The sequence below is a fragment of the Notechis scutatus genome, chromosome 3 (genome assembly GCF_049901735.1).
Source record: "Notechis scutatus isolate UNSWTSFEM ecotype Mainland chromosome 3, rNotScu1.2, whole genome shotgun sequence".
Classification (NCBI taxonomy): Eukaryota; Metazoa; Chordata; class Lepidosauria; order Squamata; family Elapidae; genus Notechis; species Notechis scutatus.
In genome coordinates, this window is record NC_142011.1 from 203,329,542 (window position 1) to 203,349,489 (window position 19,948).

The 19,948-nt window shown below is 40.9% G+C and overlaps 1 protein-coding gene across 3 annotated transcripts; it reads left to right on the forward strand.

Moving 5' to 3' along the window:
- Positions 1-5,980: 5,980 nt before the first annotated feature.
- On the forward strand, positions 5,981-10,078 carry LOC148131561 (mas-related G protein-coupled receptor member H-like). Of its 3 annotated transcripts, none has more exons than XR_015749059.1 (2): positions 5,981-6,262; positions 6,435-6,810. XR_015749059.1 is itself a non-coding variant. In XM_087962223.1 (2 exons), the coding sequence occupies exon 2, from the start codon at positions 9,079-9,081 to the stop codon at positions 9,985-9,987; it is 909 nt and encodes a 302-aa protein (XP_087818349.1). In that variant the 5' UTR covers positions 5,981-6,262; positions 9,028-9,078; the 3' UTR covers positions 9,988-10,078. The 3 variants fall into 3 exon arrangements, 1 of the variants encoding a protein (XP_087818349.1); XR_015749060.1 differs by having other exon boundaries at positions 6,445-6,810; XM_087962223.1 differs by lacking the exon at positions 6,435-6,810 and adding an exon at positions 9,028-10,078.
- Positions 10,079-19,948: the final 9,870 nt, after the last annotated feature.

The window sequence follows — 19,948 nt, forward strand, 5'->3', positions numbered from 1 at the left end:
GATTAGAAGAGAGAGAAGTTATTTGGAGAAGAATTACGTTCCAGCTTGATTACTAACATGTGGCTTAAATTAAAAGTAGGAATTGTTTGGAAAGCTATTCAGTCATCCTCTCTCCAGGTTATTTTGTTCAAATCTATTGGACACCACTAATTGCAGGAATATATTATGAGTCATGAGGTTCTCCATTAGCTGACAAGATTTGTCTGCAAGATTTCTAAAACATTAGACCAGTGATGGCTAACCTTTTCAGCTTGGTGTGTCGAAAATCGGGAAAAAGTGTAGCCTTCCTCGGGTCGTGTGTCACTTCAAGAAATATCAATAATTTGGTTTATGATGGACTGGGCTGGGGTGATCACACAGGGCTGTGAAACTCGTCTCCCTGGTCTCAGGGCTGCAGGTGCAGGATGTGGGGATCGGAAGGCCACCTTACAGGGCTGTGAACCTCATGGATCTCCTTTCCTCCTGTAGCATTCCTGAGGTAATGAAACTGACAAACCTCAGTTTATGGTGGTTAAAACTGGTTCTCTGCTGCAAAGATCTTGCGGGAGCGGTGACACCACGCCTGCACGCAACAAGCAGGGAGCAGGGATTGGAGCAGAGCACAGGCAGCCTCTAAATGTGCAGGTTTTCCCCACACCAACAGGCGTGTCAGTCAAAGTGCCTCGGTGTGTCACGAGTGACACGCGTGTCATAGGTTAGCCATCACTGCATTAGACACTGCCTTGACTTTGTTTCTTGAAAGCCAAGGGTTGCATGCATCTCCTTGTGCTATTTTTATCACCTAAGGCCATTCAAAGATTTGATGGTCCCAATGGCACACTGCACCTAAGGATTCAAAAGAGATTTGCAACCGATCACATGGAAAGAACATTGCTGAAATCCATCAAATTCTGATTATTCAGTCTACTGATATGCTGCAATGGTCATATGTGCTAGGACAGTCAGTTCTTCAGTGCCATTGTTCATCCGAACAGCCTCTAAACAAATGGCTACAACTCTTCGTAGCTGGTTCAAAAGGCAGCAGCATGGTTTCTAATGGGACAACTCCAATAGGACAGGAACATATTTATGTTGAAGTTGCTGCATTGGCTGCCACTTGGCTTCTGGGTCCAATTTAAAGTAATAATGAGAGCTTTTGAAAACAACAACAGCAGGTTGTATCAGCAAAATTTGCGGGGAAAAAAAGTAGAATTTCCCTGGCAATGTTTAAATGACCATTACTGGAGGATCGGTGAGCATTTCATTGAGTCTATAGTGCCATCTTCTGGACAGCATACAACAATGCAGGTCACCTGGATCTAAGTTGTGACCTTTCATAGAGTAGAGTAGAGTAGAAGAGGAGAGGAGAGGAGAGGAGAAGGGAAGGGAAGGGAAGGGAAGGGAAGGGAAGGGAAGGGAAGAGAAGAGAAGAGAAGAGAAGAGAAGAGAAGAGAAGAGAAGAGAAGAGAAGAGAAGAGAAGAGAAGAGAAGAGAAGAGAAGAGAAGAGAATTCTTTATTGGCCAAGTGTGATTTCATGGATCACAAATTTAGAATAAAATAGAGTAGAGTAGAGTACAGTAGAGTAGAGTACAGTAGAGTAGAATAGAATTCTTTATTGGCCAAGTTTCATGGATCACAAATTTAGAATAAAACAGAGTAGAGTAGAGTAGAGTAGAGTAGAGTAGAGTAGAGTAGAGTAGAGTAGAGTAGAACAGAACAGAACAGAACAGAACAGAACAGAACAGAACAGAACAGAATAGAATAGAATAGAATAGAATAGAATAGAATAGAATAGAATAGAATAGAATAGAATAGAATAGAATAGAATGAATAGAATTCTTTATTGGCCAAGTGTGATTTCATGGATCACAAATTTAGAATAAAATAGAGTAGAGTAGAGTAGAGTAGTAGGGTAGGGTGGGGTAGGGTAGGGTAGGGTAGGGTAGAGTGGAATGGAATGGAATGGAATAGAATAGAATAGAATAGAATAGAATAGAATAGAATAGAATAGAATAGAATAGAATAGAATAGAATAGGGATTTTGGAGGTCTTCTAGTCCAACCCCCTGCTCAGGCAGGAGACTGTTAAAAGCCTCTGGTGATGGAGCACCCACAACCTCTGAAGGCAAGCCATTCCACTCAATTGTTCTCACCATTAGGAAATTTCTCCTTAGTTCTGGGTTGGTTCTCCTCTTGATTAGTTTCCATCCATCTTGTCTTGCCTTCTAGTGCCTTGGAGAATAGATTGACCCCATGTTCTTTGTGGCAGCCCCTCAAATATGGGAACACTGCTATTATATCTCCCCTAGTCTTTCTTTTCATTAAAGTAGACAAACCCAATTCTTGCAACCATTCTTCATATGTTTTATCCTCCAGTCGCTTAATTATATTTGTTGCTCTTGCCTGCACTCTTTCCAGAGTCTCAATATCTTTTTAATAATATGCTGACCAGAACTTGATGCAGTGTTCTAAGTGTGGTCTTACTAACACTTTGTGAAGTGGTACTAGAACTACATGTACTATTAGTACTATTACTACTATTCAGTAGAACTATTTAGTTATTATGTACTATTGTGGTACTACAACTAAAACTATCCTTTTATCATTTTGTAAGCTGCTAAGAGTGGTTTCAACAGTAAGATAGGTCTTGTCAGATCCATGTATCTGTCATTTCTTCAGTGGAAGAAGAAAAGCGGGGGAGGCTGATAAAGAAATCCTTTCTTGGTGTAACCTGAATATATTTAATCTTATATCGAATTTGTATAACCCACACATGATACAATGGAGGGAGAAAAGCCAGATGGCCGGAACCTATCACCTCTGAGAGGCACAGCCAGGAGATGAGAAGATCATAAAAATTCCACAGTGAGATGTGTCCTGGGAATCTCTGGAAAAGTTCATTCTAAAAAGTGGGTAGGGGGAAATTAGGTATGCCCTGGGAAACAGTGAAAAAGACAGTTCCTTACAAAAGGGGTGGGGAGGAATTAACATACTGGCTTTTGTTTCACTAAGTATACATCGTGATAAGGGGAGGGGTTCTAAACTCCCTTATGTATCCCTGTAGGCTTGAGAGACCTCAGACGCTGCTTTGAACTCCTACATGAATTGTCTCATCTCAATAAAGGATTCCTTTCTGATACGTTTTCAGAAGTTCGTTCTAGTTGAGTGAATGGGAAAAGTTCTGTAGCCTGACATGTCTGTCTGTCTGTCTGTCTGTCTGTCTGTCTGTCTGTCTGTCTGTCTGTCTCTCTCTCTCTCTCTCTCTCTCTCTCTCACACACACACACACACACACACACACACACGTGTGTGTGTGTGTGTGTGTAAAGAAAAATGCCCCAATGTGTTCTTTGAAATGTGTTCTCAATTGAACAGCCCTTACTTTAAACCAAGCAGTTCTAAGGACTAAATGCATCTGCCTTGGAGGATATAAAATAAATAAATGCATCAAGTAGTGTCTGTAAATATTGATCTCCTGGAGAAAGATATAATAGGCAGTCTTCTATTTCTGGTGCTCTATGAAGACACATTTCCTTACAATATGACAGTTGGTGGTGTACCTCATGTAGTCCTATTTTTCATAACCACTTCCTTTGTAGCAAGCTGATTGGGTTTTGAGAAGGCCTATTGTCCTGTTGCTACAGTACAAAGGAGTGAACAGAAACACTGCATGGAGGAGAGACACTCAGAGGAGAGACATAAACAAAAGGAAGGAGATAAAAAAACAAATGACTTAATATCGATACTCAAAACTCTGCCTCTCTATCAAAACACATGGGAATTTACAGAGCCGTTGCAACTCCCTCTTTCCAAAGGAAGCTTTAAAAGACAAGATTCTGTTTTGGAAGTCAATATACCCATGTAGCTCACTGATAACATACTCTTAATTGCAAAAAAAAAAAACAAATTTAGACTGTAGACAATTTCCTAAAGCAACACGGACATAGTAAGCCCTTTGAGCAGTGTTACTCAACCTTGGAAACTTTAAGATGCATAGATTACATTTCCCAGAGTTCCACAGCTGAGATTCCTGCTTGCTTAGGGGTCTTTTGGTCAATTTTCCTATTTTTTTTTATTAGCTTATAATATAAAATGCAAAAGCAAGTAGTAGGGAAAAAAGGAAGGAAAAGAAGGGGAAAAAGAAAAAGAAAAGGTGTAGACTTCCAGCTCCCTCTGGTGCAGTAGAATAAGGCATTAACATCAAATCTTGACTTTTTACTTTTTCATAATAATAGAAAATAGCCATTTCTATAACAACAAATCTATCTAATCAGTAAAACCAAAATCAAGGTTTCGTTGTTTTTCACTTCAAGCACAGTCCAGAATCAGTTTCCAATTAGAAACAAAAGTGCTTATGTTCTTTTCTTTGTTCAAAGCAGTCATTTTATTTATTTATTTATTTATTTATTTTATTTATTTGATTTGCCAATTGTTTACAAGATAATAAGTATAAGTGTATACATAGTTGTGAATATATGAAATGGGTACATATAAGAAAAATAAAAGAATAAGAGAAACAATAGGACAGGGACGGTAGGCACGTTGGTGCGCTTATGCACGCCCCTACAGACCTCTTAGGAAAGGGGTGAGGTCAATAGTAGACAGTCTAAGGTTAAAGTTTTTGGGGTTTGGGGAAGAAACTACAGAGTCAGGTAGAGTATTCCAGACATTGACCACTCTGTTGCTGAAGTCGTATTTCCTGCAATCAAGTTTGGTGCGGTTAACTTTGAGTTTGTATCTATTGTGTGCTCTTGTGTTGTTATGGTTGAAGCTGAAGTATTCATTGACAGGTAGGACATTGCAATATATGATTTTATATACCATGCTTAAATCAGACCGAAGACGGCGTAATTCAAGGTTTTCTAGTTCTAGAATTTCAAGTCTGGTGGCATAAGGTATTCTACAACGAGTTTAGCCACCTCTGCTAATTCCATCAACTTTTACAGCCATTTGTCCATTGTTGAAATCAAAATTAGGGATCTTTTTGTATACACTTTTGTAGCCCTGAGGTCTCCCATCTCCTCTGGCATTGGGAAAACACTGCAAACATGATTGATCACCAAATTAACATTTAGTGATTTATATCAGCAAACACCAGTATGCAGAAATGGGGAATATTTATAGCACCTTGCACTGCTTATAGGAATGAAAGTTAAAGTTTTGTAAACCAAAGAGAATGGAATATGATAGACAAATATGAGATAACACGAATGCATGAGTATAAAAGATGGTTGCAAATATGTATATAATTATATATAAATGTAGATAAATGTAAATAGAGATATTATGCAGTTAGCACTATACTAATAACATAAGGGAAAAAGGAAATTAACTGTTATGTGTATCTCTATACTATGGCCAAAATGGCTTGTATGGCCAAAATGATGGCCAAGAAAATTGCACTGTGTTCAATTGTTTTTAATGTTTATTCAATAAAATTTATTTTAAAAAAAGAATAACAAGGTGATTTACATTGTAAAAAAATGAAACCATAAGAATGTTATCACTAGAAGCCTTGGGGAAAAACAGAAATTTTTGAGAAGAGACTGAGACCAGGTAAGAATTCATGTGCTAGTCAGGAATGAAGAATTATTTTCATCTCAAAGAAGCAGACTTTCCCTTATGTCCCAATAAATACAGACCCTTAAATTAGCACCTTGGTCTTCATGGACCAGAGTATAGGAAGGCTATAAAGAAAGGGGAAATTGTATTATGTTTAGCATGAAGATGAGAGAATTTATGAGCAGATGTTCACCATAAAACCTCTCAGATGAGGGGACCAGTTGAAATGAAATAAAAAAGAATTTCTCTTTTCTTTCCAGTTGCCTGCATTTGTGGGGAGTCTCTTTCTACTGTCACTGTTTATTATTATCGTACAAAGACAACAATCAGACCCTCTTATCACTTGATGTTCACACAATGTCTAGTTGGACATGACTTGCATGAGAAAGCAACATCTGCTTTCCTGTCCTAGATCAGATATGCAAAATCTGCAAAGATCTGCTTATCAATGTTAGCTACTCCAACATTAAATACTATGAATTATCAAAAAACACATGGAACAGTTTCTCTTTGATGTGTCAAATTTTGGACATAATTAGCAATGTGTTACTACATTGGGTGGAGCCTACTGTTCTTCATCTGCTAAACTACAATTAGCCTGAACAGGATTTAAAACACATCACATTTTCTCAGCAGCTTCTTCTGCTTTAGCCATCATCCGTCCTTCCATCCATCAATAACATGAGATATTAATCTTCTTCTCAAGAACTTTGGACTTACGGGTAAGAATAGACCAGAAGTTTAGAATAACTAATCTAATTTAAGAATAAGAAAATGCAAAAACCACTGAACTAGCAATTTGTGCACCTAATTTTTCATATCAAAATATTTTTTGTGACATTTATATTGATAGTTACCTAAAACTCAATGACTTTTTTCCTGTAATGCTGTCAGTTCAATTCAGAATAGAGCTAGAAGGGACCCTGGAGGTCTTCCAATCCAACCCCTTGCTCAAGCAGGAGATCCCAGCCTATACCATTCCAGACAAGTAGCTGTCCAGTCTCCTCTTTAAAACCTACAGTGATGGAGCACCCACAACTTCTGAAGGCAAGCCGTTCCATTGGTTTATTGTTCTCACCATTAGGAAAAATTCTCCTTAATTCTATGTTGCTTCTCTCCTTAGTTATTTTCAACCCCTTACTCTTGTCTTGCCTTCTGGTGCTTTGCAGAATAGACTGACTCTTTCTTATTGGCAGCTTCTTAGATATTGGAACACTTCTGTCATGTAACCCCTAGTCCTTCTTTTCTCTAGACTAAATGTAAAGGTTCCTCTCACACATACGTGCTAGTCATTTCCTTCTCTAGGGGGTGGTGTTCATCTCTGTTACAAAGCCAAAGAGCCACCGCTGTCCGAAGATGTGTCTGTCTGTGGTCATGTGGCCGGCATGACTAAATGCTGAAGGCACACAGAACGCTGTTACCTTCCCACTAAAGTGGTACCTATTTTTCTACTTCCATGCTTTCAGAAGCTGGGACAAGTAACAGGAGCTCACTCCATTACAAGGTGCTAGGAATTTGAACCACCAAACTGCCCACCTTTCCGATCGACAAGCTCAGCATCTTAGCTACTGCGCCACCAAGTCCTAGACTAGCTATACCCAAATCCTGTAGCTATACCCATAATTTTATATGTTTTAGTCTCCAGGATTTTAACGTTATTTATTTTTTTTGCACTGGTTTGTCCATCAAAGCAAACCAGTGCAAATATCTCATAAGCAATTAAATTACTCCAAAACCCAATTTTCTGGTGTAAAGTTGCTCCAAAATGCCTACTTTTAGCTCACCCACTTATTTTTTTTACTACTTTGCTACTTTATTTTCATGACAAAAGTTCTCCCTTTGTGGTTGTGTATGGAATAGATCAATCCCTCAGTCTTTACTGGCAGGATTGCAGAGTCTAAGATGGGAATCTGAAAACTCTCCAGTGCTGCATGAGAGAAAGAAGAGGGAAGCAATAAACTTTGCCAGTTTGAATTTAAGCAATTGGATTGAATTTATGCTGACTCTGTAAACTGCTTAGAGAGGACTGCAAAGCACTATGAAGCAGTATATAAGATTTAAGTGTTATTGCTATTTGTATGCATTTATTCTGAAGGCTTGATCTTGTGCAGCCAGAATTAGCCCCTCTGTCTCTTTCTTCAACTTTCCTGCTCTTAGCCATTGCCAGGTCTTGTTATTATCTACTTTGCCTACTTTTTTTAAATGTACAGGCCATGTAAAGCTTTTCTTTCCATGCCTCTTCTCTGTTCTCCTGGTCCTCCAGTCCCCTATATTTATAGATATTTAAATTTAGTAGCTGGAGCAATGGGGTTGTACAGTAGGCCAGAACACACAATTATATTTAAACAGATAAGCAGAGTTGGAACGGACCTTGTAAGTCATCTAGCCCAACCCCCCATCTAACCAGGAGACCCTACACCATTTCTGACAGATGGCAGTTCAGTCTCTTCTTGAAAGCCTCCAGGGATGAAGCTCCCATAACTTCCAAATGCAAGCTGTTCCAATGGTAGATTGTTCTCACTATCAGAAAATTTCTCCTTAGTTCTAGGTTGAATCTCACCATGATCAGTTTCCATCCATTGTTCCTTGTCTGGACTTCTGTTGCCTTGGAAAATAGCTTGACCCCTTCCTCTCTGTGGCAGCCCCTCAAATATTAGAAAGACTGCTGTCAAGTCTCCCCTGGTCCTTCTCTTCACTAGACTAGCCATGCCCAGTTCCTGTAACCATTCTTCATGTTTTAGCTTCCAGTCCCCTAATCATCCTGGTTGCTCTTCTCTGTACTTTTTCTTGAGTCTCAACATCTTTTTAATAGTGTGGTGACCAAAACTGGGTGCAGTACCCAAGATGTGGTTTTACTAAGGCTTTATAGAGTGGTATTAGTACCTTACTTATTCTTGATTGGTATCCCTCTGTTAATGCAACTTAATGCAAAAAAAAAAAGTGTTGGCTTTTTTGGCTGCTGCTGCACACTGCTGGTTTATATTTAACTGGTTGTTCACTAAGACTCCATGATCCTTGTCACAGTTACTGCTATTAAGCCTGGTTTCACCCAGTCTATGTGTGTTCTTTTGGTTTTTCTATTCTGTTTTGTCACACAGTCAACCAGATATTAAGACTGGATTTGGCATCTTATCCACCTATTGAGTTCTTGCCAAGAATTTGGGATCACCAGATATTGATTGCTGATGGTGTTAGAAGTATCATTGCAGGTTGTAAACTGTTCTAAGTAAAGTTTCCTTTTGCAATTGACTGGCAGTAAATTTGTCAATGCCGATGGTGTTGACGTGCTGCTCCAGTTGTGTTAGAATTGCATTCAAGGCACTTACTATTATTATTATTATTATTATTATTATTATTATTATTATTATTATTATTATTATTAGAGATCAAAATGTCAGCTCAGTCTGTACACAAAGAAGCTAGATGTGAAGATATGATGATTTTTGAAGAATTATTTAATCCAATCTCCTGTTTTTTCTTCAAACAGGAGCTTCCGTTCTAAAAGAAGAGATTATTGGAGCATTATAAAAGTCTCTTGATGAATTTCAGCCTGGCAAACATGAATGCTACAGCAGAGGATTTGGACTATAATACCACTAATGTTTTCAATGAATACCAAATTATATCCAACTATTCTAGAAGCATCATTTTCTTGGTCACATTCATCATCTGCTGTATTGGAGTCCCATTAAATGGAATTGTTATCTGGCTACTTGGATTCCAAATTAAGAGAAACCCTTTCACAGTGTTGATTCTTAATTTAGCTATTGCCGACTTTGGGTTCCTTATATCTATGGCCATATATTGCACAAATTTATATATACATGTTATACGTGGAGTAATTCCCTGGGCCATCGTCTTTTCTCTCGCCAACATTATGTATATCAATGGTCTATTTCTTCTGACAGCCATCAGCATTGACCGGTGTGTGGCTGTCCTCTTCCCAATCTGGCATCACTGTTCCCGGCCAAAATATTTGTCCTCTGTGGTCTGTATCTTCCTCTGGATCTTCTCTTCCATCCTAATTGGAATACATTACATTATGCAATATTTATTTTGGAATCTCCATTTGGTTGTGAGTGCTGTGCTTTGCCTTCCATTGATCACAACCTCTACTGTGATCCTATTCTTCAAAATATGTCTTAAATCCAAACAGATCAAACGTGGAAGACTTTTAGTGATGATCTTAATTACCCTTCTCTGTTTCCTTATTCTTACTGTTCCTTTATACATCTATGTGTTCATTACTCATTTTCTTAAGAAGAAGAAATTTTTTGATGTTGCTGAACTGAATTTCTTCTTATGTCCGAGTGCTTCTCTAAACAGCAGTGTTAACCCCATGATCTATTTTCTGGTTGGGAGAAAGAAACACGCTCAATTTAGAGAGAGCATCAAGGTTGTTTTTCAAAGAATCTTCAGGGAAGTTGAAGCTTCTGAAAGCAGATAAAAATGTACAAACACAGTTTCAAACCCTCTGTAAATAGAAAATTTCAGCTTTTCTTTAATTCTGGATATCTCCTATGAGTATAAAATTATTGCTACAGAAATAAAGTATGACAAAGTTTTGTTTGCCTCAAAAAAATGTTATCAAGATTCATCTTGACGATTGAGGAAAGATGTGAGAAGCAAGAATTTTCCTTCCAAAGTTTGCCATTAACACAATCCTGCAGTCATTATGTTAAGCTTAGCTTAAGCCATCTCATTGCTGGTTTACATCACCAAAAGTTACCTATCCCTCAGCTCCATGTGGCAACACTGAAGCCTCAAAATGGCCTCAGTCAGGTCAGCTTCAGAATTGACAGAAGACTGAGGAAAAATGGGGGAAGCAAGAATTTTCTCTCCAAAGTTTGCCATTAATACAACCTCACCGTCATTAGGTTAAGCCAACTTAAGCCAATATCTTGCACCGCCTCCTTAATCAAAGTCAGTGGGAAACTTGGTAGGAAGTTGCATGTCCCAGGGCCTTAGGAGAGAAAGTGAACTGCTGCCAGTAGAGCAAGTGAGGAGTGTGATAGGGTTGAGGAGGATGAGCAAGGGAGAAAAAGCAATGTGGGAGTTCATAAGGGAAGGTCAAGGAAGGTCAAGGAAGTTGATCAGAGAGGTCCCAGGAACTGGGATGGCACAAGTGCAGACAGGCTAGGGGTTGGGAGAAACTGACCCGGGCAAACTGGGAGGAAAGTTTAAAAATGGGGATTGCATTATAAGTGCAAACAGGTTGCTAGCACCAAGAGAGCCAGGGATGGGATTCTATCAGTTCGCACCTATTCGCTAGGACCAGTTGTTAACATTCTAAGCAGTTCGGAGAACCGGTTGTTAGAAGAAATTACTGGCCTAATCCTGTAAGGAAGGCAGGAAGGAAATATTCTGGTGTTGCTTACAGAAACTGCCTCTCCGTTAACCCTTATTACATTCTTGGCAGGACTAGACTTCCTGTCTCAGGAACTGCTCTGGAGTTTTTTTCCCCTCCTTTGCTGGTACTTTGCTTTTGTGGAGTGACCATTTAAAGTTACAATGGCACTGAAAAAAGTGACTTATGACCATTTTTCACACTTACGACTGTTGCAGCATCCCCACAGTCATGAGATGCCAGGCGAGGAGATGCATGCCTTGATGTGAGTGATATTGAGTTGGCCACACCCAGCCAATAACATGACCACCAAGCCATGTCCACCAACTAAGCCATGCCTACAGAACCGGTTGTTAAAAAATTTGAATCCCACCCCTGAAGAGAGCCCTCCTGTGAACCACGGGGAATGCTGCCATGGCTAGAACTTCAAAGATGGGTTATAATAACACGGTCATAACTTTAAATGGTACCTGAATGAATGGTCATAGGTCAAGGATGATGTGATGTTTTGTTGTGGTTCGCCAGCAGCCTGTGCAGATGGCAGCGGAATCGGACAGTGGGGAAGAACGGGAACAAGTCTGGGAGTCTGGAGAGGACTTGGACAAGGGTCCTGCATCTGATGCAGAGATGGGGCCAGGACCATCTGGGAGTGGGCTGCTGCCTCCAGATGCTCCAGAGTCTGGCAGCAGCAAGGCAGAGGAACAACGGGAGCCTGTTCCCAGTCCGCGTGTGCGCAGAGCTGCTAGAAGGCAAGAGCAGCTGAGACAAAAGGGCTGATTCCGGAGTAAGGCTTGGAGGTGATTGCCCCTCCCATAAGGTATAAAGGACAGGCAAAGGTGACAAAACCTTTACAGGACACAAAGTCATTCGTTCAGTTCAGATTCATTCTTGAAGCTCTTTTTATTTCGTTTGGTTTTTCGGTGTTCAGATCAATCCTTGAAGCTCTTTGTTGACTTTGTACTTCGGTTGGCTTTTTTATAGTTCATTTGGCACTCTAGTTGTTGGCAGCAATTCAAAGGAAAGAAAGGTGGGTGCTTATCTCGAAGGGACTGTTTGGGACTCATTACTGGCTGGGAATGAAAATAATTCCCAGCATTGAAATAAAACAAGAGTTGTTTTAACTAAGCATGTGCTTAATAATGATCTCGGGAAGCCTTGGTCAGAACAAGTTTATAAGCACATGTTCATCATAAAACTTCTCAGATAGGGAGACTAGTCCCACTGAAATATAAAACAATTAGCTCGATACTGGTGCTTCGCTACAAACCTATGTGATTGGGCTTAGTTTTTTTGGGAGGAAAATAAGGGGGGGAAAATTCTGCCTCTGTCAACCATCATCCTTCAGTATTCATCTGGCTAACATCCTGTCAGTGTGTGAGAGGGCTGTTTGGAAAGTGAAGCAGTATTTGCTGTGTGAGCAAGAAGGAGACAGCAAGGAGCCTGGCCGTGGCTTAGCTCAACTCTTCTGTACTAAAGCTAGTTTCTGCTGTGAAACTAAAACTGAAACTGAAACTCCTCTCCTCTGCTTGTATTTTGCATTTGGAACAGATTTCTTTTCAAGTGGGGAGGAGGAGTAGAACTCATTAGCATCAGAGCATGTTAATAATAATATACGAAATACTAATGCTCTGATAGTCATTTGGAAAAATCCTTTCTTAGTGAGCACCTAGAAGCCGAGAGGAACATAAATGCCAAATTTCAAATATATATATATATATATACATATATATATATATATATATATATTATATATATATATATATATACATATACACAGCTCAAAAAAATAAAGGCAACACAAAAATAAGACATCCTAGATCTGAATGAATGAAATATTCTTATTAAATACGTTGTTCATTACATAGTTGAATATGCTGACAACAAACTCACAAAAAAATTATCAATGGAAATCAAATTTAGCAACCCATGGAGGTCTGGATTTGGAGTTACACTCAAAATTAAAGTTAAAAAAAAAACACTACAGGCTGATCCAATTTTGATGTAATGTCCTTAAAACAAGTCAAAATGGGGCTCAGTCGTGTGTGTGGCCTCCACGTGCCTGTATGACCTCCCTACAATGCCTGGGCATGCTCCTGATGAGGTGGCAGATGGTCTCCTGAGGGATCTCCTCCCACACCTGGACTAAAGCATCCCCCAACTCCTGGACAGTCTGTGGTGCAACGTGGCATTGGTGGATGGAGCGAGACATGATGTCCCAGATGTGCTCAATTGTTTTTTTCTTAATCGTGTGTGTCAGGTTTTGGTAACCATTTCAGTTTGAATTTGGTGCTGGCTTCGTGCTTTATTTATATATATATATATATATATATATATATATATATATACTATATATATATATATATACCATATATATACAGTCACAGTTGATGATTATTGTGCAAAGACAAGAATCAGACCCTCTTATCACTTGATGTTCACACAATGTCTACTTGCATGTGACTTGCATGAGAAAGCAACATCTGCTTTCCTGTCCTGGAACAGATATGCAAAATCTGCAAAGATCTGCTTATCCGTCTTAGCTACTCCAACATTAAATATGATGGATTATCAAACAATGCATGTGACCATTTGTTTTTGATATGTCAAATTTTGGACATGATTAGCAAAGTGCAGTACAGGTGGAGCCTACTATTCTTCATTTGTTGAAGTACAATTAGCCTGAACAGGACTTAAAACACATCACATTTTCTCTGCAGCTTCTTTTGCTTTGACCATCATTGATTGCTCCATCCATCAATAATATGAGATATTAATCTTCTGCTCAACAACTGTGAAGACCTTGGACCAATAGGTAAGGACTGATAAGAAATTTGGAAGAACTAATCAAACTTAAGCATAAGCAAATGCAAAACTATTTGTATACTAATGCTGTAATTTCTGCATCTGGTTTTTCATAATTTTGGTGATATTTATATGTTGAGGGTTGAAAATAACTCAACTTATTTTTCCTGTAATGCTGTCCATCAGAGTTCAAATTAAATTATCCAAAACTCCAATTTTAAGGGTCAAGATATAAAAATGAGTTTCTCCAAAAATGTCTCCAATTTTGCTCACTCAACCTTATTTTTCAGCTATTTTGCTAGTTTACTTTCATGACAAAACTTCTCTTTTCAGGGTTGTGTATGAAATAGGTGATTCCTACTCAATCCTGGGTCTTTGGCACACACTCCTTACTTGCAGCATTGCAGAATCTGACATGGGATTCTCAAAACTTTGCAAATGGCACAAGAGAGAGAAGAGAGATACATACAATAAACATTGCAAGTTTGAATTTAAGTACCGGGTGGAAATGTCTGTGCGTCTTATACAGTGAAAAATACAGTACTTAAATTCAAACTTCCACCCTTCAGGCTCTGCCTCCCAGCAATTTGCCTCCTTGCAGCAAACAGCAAACAGCCTGGCTCAGCTTCAGCACAACCTGATTAGCACAAACAGCTGATTGTTGATTGGATCTGCCTCCCGACGATCAGCTGTTTCAGGCTACAGGGATTGCCGTTGCCTATTGCCGCCTCTGTGCACCCCATTTTTAGCTTCCACATCCCATTTTTGGCATCCATGTTCCCTATTTTCAGCCCGTTCCAGGCAGCGGGGATCAGAACAGACAGAAAATGGGGGGCACAAAGACAGCAATAGGTGATGGCAATCCCTGCAGCCTGAAACAGCTGATCATCAGGAGGCCAATCCTATCAACAACCAGCTGCTTGTGCTAATCAGGCTGTGCTGAAGCTGACCAGGCTATTTGCTGCAAGGAGGCAAATTTCTGGGAGGCAGAGGCAGTTTTTGTTTTTTCCTCTCCAAAAGCTAGGTGCGTCTTATACTTTGGAGCATCTTATACACTGAAAAATATGGTAGTTATTTCTACTTGTGCAATATTCATGGTTTGCAACATGGTCTCTCTGATCTCCCAATATCAGTCGGTTTGGAAAGTTATTTCTCTTTTGTGAGATCACAACAAAGCAACCATTTTTCTTGGAGTATCTGTGCCTCAGTTTACATACACTTGTATGCTAATGCTCTATTTAAACTTATATTTATATTTGTGTGTATAATGTATTTTATCAGTGTTATGTATCAGTGATTGCATGATTCTGCATATGCATAAATAAATAAATAAAATGTGGCTTTAGTAAGTATGCAAGGTGTTGAGATAATTCCCCATTAGGAGAATGAGCACATACAGGGAGACGTAGTGAGAGAAGTGTTGAATAATACACACACAGCACACAGATACACTGTACAGTAAATGTAGGGTTTTACTTTCAATAAAGGTTTAAGCAAAGTTCAAAATAAGCAGTCCAAAGTCATTCACAGGTAAAATCAGTCAGTTTTCAGTCGAGGGATAATCCAAATATTAAAGTCCAGTGTCAAAAACAGTTCAGTATCAGACTTACATCAAATCCAGGAATATCAGTCAATTAGAAGGAACGGCAAAACTCTCCAACAGAAGGAAAACAGAGACTCACTGAGACTTCTTCTGAGACTAAGACTAAGACTAAACAACCCAGGTTTCTGGCTCCATCTTATGGCCGTTTGAGAAACCACACCCAATTATACCTCCAGGACTCTTTTAAAGATACAGTATTAAAATGTCTATCCTGGTTTATATATTTCCAACCCAAATACCTGTTAGGTGATTTATATTCCTAACACAAGGCATTTTCTGCTGGGCAGAAATTCCTCTATTGTAATGTTTCTCTCAAGTCAGAGATTTCTTGTCAGCTCATACAGGCCAAGGGTCCTATTGATAGTGCCTCTCTGGGTGCATTCTTCAGAACTTCCTGCCAATGGGTGGGCTGCTGGGGGGTCTCAGGGGTTTGGGAGAGCCCCTAGCTAAGATTCTGTGCAGTTCGGAGAATCCCCAAATCCCACTCCTACCTGGCCCCACCCACCCCTCCCCTCCCAGGAGTCCCTCACGCAGCCCGTTTTGGATGCAGGTAAGTGCAGGGCATGCACAGAGGTTCGGAGAGGGTGAAAAACATGCCTCCCAGAAGTTTGGGAAGGCTGGAAATGGGCCTGTGTCTGGCTTCCAGGGAGCCTCCAGAGGTTTTGTTGTGATTTTGTTGTGATTTCTTATCTTATTGTTTTATCCTAATGAGCTGCCTAGTGTCATAGTTGTGTAACATACAAGTTTAATAAATTACAGTTTGTTGCACAGTCAGCAAGGTATTTAGATCTAATTTGGTATCTTTATCCACCTATCGCGTCCTTGCAAAGGAGCTGGGATAGGCAGATGTGGGTGTTTGATGAGGTTCAAGGTATCATCTCAGGATGTAAGTTGTTTTTAGTGAAGTTGCCTTTTGCAATTGACTGATAGTGAATTTTTCAGTGCCAATGGTGTTCAACTGGTAATAACAGATCACTTTTTCTTCATTTTCAGTCTTTCTATATTTGGGATAGGCAAACAATTTCTTCCAGTAGTCCTGCAGCTGCTAGCCCTTGTTGCTCCAGCATACAATGTGATCAGGTAAAAACTCATTTGGTATGTGTTTCTGCCAGCTGTGGGTCCGTTCAGAATCCAAGAAAGAAAACCTTAGACTCCATTAAATTAGAGAAAAGTACTTTTACTGGATTTGAAATGATAGCAACAAAAGGAAAGCAAGTTCTGAGGCAAATAGGCAGAGAAATTACATATTGAAAGTTATCCCAAGTTCCCTCCCCCAGGAGTTCAAAGTGGACATCTAATCTGAAGTGTGTATAATGTCATGTGAGGTACATCTTCAGGTGGTGTCTCACACATCTGGTATACCAAGACGATTGACCTTGGCCTAGAAAAGATAAGTGGGTGCAGTTGTGCAGTAAGAAGGAAAGTGTCCCATTCTTTTCAATTCACACATCTTCGCCTCTAGCACCCTTCCCCTCCTCAATACCAAATTACCCCTCCCCCCATTTCCATGGAAGCCGGAAAGAGTCAAGCAGCAAAAGATGTCAGGAAAATTTCTGGAAGGCTGACAGTTTCTGTAAATTTCATCTCATGTTATGGTTTATAAGAGTGCCACCCTTATTGTTCCCTCACACAGTCGGCCAGTTGTTTAGACTGGATTTGGCATTTTGTCCTTTGTGGAGTCCTTCCCTAAGACCTGGGGTAGACAGGTGTTGATGTTTGGTGATGTTAAAGGTATTGTTGCAGGATCCCACCCAGTGGTGGGATTCAAATAATTTAACAACCGGTTATCTGCCCTAATGATCAACTGGGTGGGTGAGGCTGGGTGGTCATGTGACTGGGTAAGCGTGGCCAACTCGAAGTCATTCACATTGAGGGGTGCCTTGCCTCGTCCGGGCCACTCCTCACCATGCCTCACCCCTCCCCACCCAGCTACTCCTTGTCATGCCTCACCTCACATCCTGGCCGCTCACCTCAAAGGCCTCAACGTATCTATAGTTCTGTAAAAATGTTCAGCTTTTTTGACTTTATTATGTGCATCTACATACTATAGATGTACTTTCATGGACCATTGAAAGGAGGAAATGACTCATATACTTTGTCCAAGAATGTGACAGGCAGGTTACAAAACAGACTTTTGAGGGGCTGCCACAAAAAAAAAAAAAGAGGGGGGGCAATGTATTTTCCAAAGCAGCAGAAGGCAAAATAAGAAGCAATACATGGAAACTGAACAAAGAGAGAAGCAACCTAAAACTAAGGAGAGACTTCCTGACAGTAAGAACAATTAACCTGTGGAACTGTTTGTTCTGGGTGCTTGATCACTGGAGATTTTTAAGAAAAGCCTGGACAGTCTCTGAAATGGTATAAGGTCTCCCCCCCCCCCCAAGGTCCTTTCTAAGTATTATTCTGCTTTTCTGACACATTTCCCAGGCCCTCCACTCAGATTTTGGCATCCTCAGTTTTCCTGCCTGAGCAGGGGGTTGGACTGAAGACCTCCAAAGTCCCTTTCAACTCTGTTATTCTGTTATTCCTGAGCTAAATACACTAAGACCCCCCATTGGGACCCTAACTGTTTTGCTCCCTCTGGACTAATGAGTTAACGAGCTGCGTCTAGACATTCATTTTAATAGATTTTTAGAAACCTGCAGTTGAATGTTCTTCATGTCTCCTTACCCTGAAGACCCAATTTAATATGGAATTTAATCCCAAGGCGATTGCCATTTTAGCATTTCTCTTGACACTTCTCCAAAATGCACTCCGAAGAAGCCACCTCTCTCTCCCTCTCCCTCCCTTCCTCCCTCCCTCTCTCTCACTCTCTCTCTCTTTCACACACACACATACAGACACAGACATAGACACAATTTAAGCAAATTAATCAAATTAATCAAATCAAATTAAGAATCATAGGCTAGAAGGTACCCTGGAGGTCTTCTAGTTCAGTGGTTGCCAATCAGTGGGCCGGGGACCACTGGTGTTCCATGAGAAAATTTTGGTGGTCCGCAGAGAAATGTTACCTCCAAAGACTCCCCCCCCCCCCAAAGCAATTAATCCAGGCTGCACAGGAACACAAGGCTGCGCCGCCCACATGGCCTGCGGGAACACAAGGCTTGTGTTGCTTGCCTTTTGGAAACACAGGGTAGTGAGGGAAGGGGGGGAAAGGGCAGAGGGGGGAACTTGCCCCACTCACCCCACATGCCTCACCTGGCCACTGGGCTGGTTCTTTCCGCTTCTTTCTTCTTCTGCTTTTGGCTGCATGCAAGGAAAGCAGCAAAAGTCTTTCTTTCTCTCCCCCAAACTCTGCCGGAAATGAGTCTTTGGGACCCTGTAAGGATATCCTGCTTCAAAAGGCTGCATCAGCATGACAAGTCTCACAAACATTCATTTCTGGCAGAGTTTGGGGAGAGAAAGAAAGACTTCTGCTGCTTATGCTGCTTTCCTTGCATGAAGCCAAAAGTCTCTCTCTCTTTCTCTCTCTCTCCCCTGAGACCGAAGCTGGAGACGGTATCCTGCGATTCCAATAAAGAATGATCGATTGGTAGGAAAATGGGGTGGGGAATTTTCTTGCAGACTTTTTTTTGGATTTTCCCAGGGTCTCTGGTCCATGGGATTTAAAATTATGAGTTTGGTGGTCCCTGAGGTTGGCAACCCCTATTCTAGTTCAACTTTCTTCTCAAAGCGGAAGACCTCATACATACTTGTGGGTTCGCAAACACCCCGGCTTTGGCTACAAGAACTGCAGGCAGCCTTCCCAGCCACACACTTCCTCCTCCTGCCACCCCCTGTGAGGCAGGAGGCCCAAGAGGAAGTGCCTAGTCTGGGCATACAGCCCTCCACAGGTGAATCCCACCACTGCCTGGGTGTATGAAAAGCTTGTTCATATTACAAGCAGTGAATTTGTTTGTGTGCAATATCAAAATTACAGAGAGCGGGCAGCCACAGTGAGCAGAGTAGCATGAGCCCCGTGGGCTGGAAAGTAAGGCTGACGGTGGGGGAGGGAAACCAGCTCCATGGCTGCTACATTCAGTCGAAGGGCTCAGTCTGCCTTGGACAGAATATCAAGACTCGGCCATCTTTTGCACCCGCCTCTCAGCTTCTGCAAGACCTCCAGGCGGGTGCTGCTTGCAAGTGGGTGGGCCCATTGGGGAGAACGCTGCACTGGGGCACTTTGTGCCTGGACCAGAGGATTTCTCTTGGGCCTCCCTCATGGAGGCCCTGTGGAAGTCGAGAGGCAGTCCTGAAAGTTGGCTGAGCCTTGCCATGTCCCCCCTGAGGTCCCCTTCAGCCGAGCACAATAAGAATGGAACTGGTCCCCCTTCCTCACTGTTTATTTTTATTTATTTATTTGATTTGCCAATTGTTTACAAGATAATAAGTATAAGTGTATACATACTGTTGACCTTATCTTCCAGCCTGCAGGGGTTGCACTGCACTTCTCACCGTAGCTTCCATCTGTCTGTAATTGATATCGATCTCTGATATTGCACACAAACAAATTCACTTCTTGTAATATGAACAAGCTTTTCATATACTCAGGCAAAGAGTGGCTGGGAAGGGAAGGGCAGGGGATGGAACCAGCCTGTGATGGGATCAGCTGGTTCACCAAGCTGCAGAAAAAGTTAGCTGCAGAAAAAGTTAGCTAGTGGTTCAGCTGAATCGGTG